At 34.7% G+C, this 3,160-nt stretch overlaps 1 protein-coding gene across 1 annotated transcript; it reads right to left on the bottom strand.

Moving 5' to 3' along the window:
• Positions 1-2,423: 2,423 nt before the first annotated feature.
• Positions 2,424-2,940, bottom strand: AKAIN1 (A-kinase anchor inhibitor 1). Its single transcript, XM_074208799.1, has 2 exons — positions 2,937-2,940; positions 2,424-2,617 (listed from the first exon to the last, which is right to left on the bottom strand). The coding sequence occupies exons 1-2, from the start codon at positions 2,938-2,940 to the stop codon at positions 2,424-2,426; spliced, it is 198 nt and encodes a 65-aa protein (XP_074064900.1).
• Between the last annotated feature and the right edge of the window lie 220 nt (positions 2,941-3,160).

The following is a 3,160-nucleotide window of genomic DNA, read 5'->3' on the forward strand; positions in this document are numbered from 1 at the left end:
ATTTAAACTTTCTCAGTCTTAGTACACTCATCTAAAAAAATAAAACAAAATAGCACCTCTTTCATAGGGTTTTTGTAAGAATTAAAAGAGATAACACATGCAAAATGATTTCCAAACCTTAAAGTACCAGAAATGTGAACTATTATCTTTAACATGTTTTGACAGCTTTGAGAAGACATTGTCTTCTTAAACTCATACACTAATGACTAGTACAGAATGTTACATATAATAAGTGTCTGATTATTATTTGTTGGAAGAAGATATTGCAAGTCCTTAGTATATGTTCTGACCCATTTGAATAGCCCTTCTTTTTTACTGCCTTTGCATAACCATGCTGCTTTGCATTGAAATACAAAATGCAGATAAAAAATGATTCCCATATCATAATGATGACATTCTTTAAAAGACTCAAAATGTTTCCAATGTAGACAAAGTATTTAATTACAAACAACATTTAGATATTAGATGTTTGAGCACTGTCATATTAAGGCGTAGAAATGCCCCCAATTGCCTTGAAAATATGAACAGATGTACACATGAAACAGAAGAAGTAACTAAGGGACTTATCCCTAATAATCGTAAGACAGACATGAACAGTGAACATGGAGATACTCTCAGAGAAATAAATTACACTCAGTTATTTGTAAGATGTAAGCACTTGAATTTATTTAAGTGTACTTCTCCTAAATACTTTCATTTCCACTATGCAATATATTCTCACAGAACACACATCTTCCTTTAGATATTTTTCAACTTTGACTATCACCCATTCTGCTATAAAATTTTGTGGATCTTTGGGTTGCAAACTGCATTTAAATTAAATTCCTTCCCTTGTAACTTTATCCCATCTATGCACAGTTGGGGATCATCTAACAGAGCAAAGAAGAGATTGCCTTCATTTCTCTCTTAATATCTACCTCATCCATCATAGAAAGTATAACATATTGGAATTCTAGAATAAAAATTTTAATATCTATCACAATAGTCCTCTGCTTTTCACCTAAACAACATAAGCATTACAATTAAAGGCTAGGAAATGGGGTAGAGAAGTAGTAGCAAAGGTGAAGTGCCTTTTCTCATCTCTATAGAACTCATCTCTTTACCCTAATCATAGAATGTTAGCGACAAAAAGGTCTATAGTTGCCATCTTAAAATTTTAAAGATGGAAAAACCATAAGAACTATGTAAAGGCTTGCCATATCTGAAGCAACTTTGTTGACTATGAGTCACAAGACTTGAAAGAGAAATCATTTCATACACACACACACACACACACACACACACACACACACATATGCATGCACACTTAAGCAGATACAATCACAAAGGTTGCCTTCACTAATATGTGTTCAGACTTCAAAAAATTGGGGGGAAATGAAATAAGACTGAAGAAAGGAAGAACACTTGTTTGATTTTTATGATACATTAAAGAAGAAGCCATAACTGGTTTGTAAGTGGACTAATCTTTGCCAAAATGAGTAAAAGGAACTAATGAAGACATATAGCTTGGGATTTCAACAATATTATTGAATAGTAATTGTCATACTGGAGGGCTCCTCCCTAGAACTTGAGCCACTGTCCAGGTCCAAAGAGAACTGCCTACAGTGTAGTGGCCTTCATCTCCGGAGTCCAGGGGCTCTGCCTGATGTCCATGATGATATTAAAGGAAAACAAATGAGAATACATCATGACCACAAGTCCTGACTTGGTTTTCAAGACTTGAGATGGTGAAAGGAATCCTTGGTAACCCCAAAGAATTTCTGCATAGAAAAAGATAAATATCATCCACTATCATGTGATTCAGGGGGGGAAATGACTTAAAAACTTGTTTTGGGTAAATTCAACTTTTTCTTTTCTAAATAGTGATTTTAAATATACACTTTTATCCTACCCTTGCTCTAGAATCAGTAGAATCTATAAATGGCTGCTGTCCTAGCATTTTGCTTTCAATTTGTCTCAGTAATGAGAGCCTCTTCTTTTTCATTTCCTAGTAAACGGAAATGATAATCCCTCCATTTCCCACCATGTTGTTTATTTTGTTTTGTTTCTGGAAGATGCTAAGACTGTGAGAAAGATATTCAGGGACTTTACATTGGTCAATCAAACTCTTTTGCACACAGATACAGAAAGGCAGAAGTGGGGGGGGGGACTAGAATATTAAGCCCCAAGAAGAAATTGTGCTTCAAACTTTGCAATTTCAATGTCACTTTTCTTCCTCTAATATGTTTAAGAGGAACTGCCAAAATATAGATTTGGTTGCCTGATGCTCTTGAAAGCAATACTGGTCAGCTACTGTGGCATCACACTACTTCTAGTTGCTAATTGCGCTTTGGTTGACTTTGTTGGTAATGTTGCAGTGAGACATATTGGATTCTAAGAGCTGGAAACAGAGCAATACTAAGAGGAAGACCATGATAGCTCAGCTATTTCTTTTCCTGCTTCTTGATGAGCTTCCCCACCCCTAGCTGCAGCCTGCTCCTGCTGGCTGTGGTCCATTCTTCCTTTTGTTGGCTCTCCTGAGAGACTTGCTGTATAGCTCGGAGGATGGCATTTTGGACAATCTGCTTGCTGGCATTCTGTAGTTTTGCTTCTTCAGGTTCTGATCCAGGTTTCTCGCCTAGAAAGTTATAGCAGGGAAAAAGAAAGAGGAAGATAATTTCAAAAGAAACATTCCCATATAATAATAACTGCAACAAATATGCGATAAGTGCTGGAAATAAATATGTAAAGAATGAAACTGTTCCTACTCTCAAGGAACTTATTTTCAAAAAGGGGAGACAATAATATAAATATATAGAAATAAATATAAAGCAGTCAGAAATACAAATTATTTACTACAAAGATGATTCAGACATTTATTCCATAGAAAGGTTTTCACTTTTTCAACACTCATAAGAGCAGGATACCACTAATTAGTCTCTTCCTTTCTTATATACTCATGATGTAAAAACAATAGTATGTTAATTTTCAATAAATATTTAGACCCCAGCAACTAAGATAAGGTCTCCCTTTCAATAATTTTTAAAAAATGATAGGAAGATTAACCAGAAGTTTGGAAAAAAATCAGATTTGGATCAAAACCTCAAACCTATAAAAGGATCAACCCCAAATGGGTATATGAAGAGTCAAATCATAAAAAAAAAAATTAGAAAAACATGGA

This window comes from Macrotis lagotis, chromosome X (genome assembly GCF_037893015.1).
Source record: "Macrotis lagotis isolate mMagLag1 chromosome X, bilby.v1.9.chrom.fasta, whole genome shotgun sequence".
Taxonomy (NCBI): domain Eukaryota; kingdom Metazoa; phylum Chordata; class Mammalia; order Peramelemorphia; family Peramelidae; genus Macrotis; species Macrotis lagotis.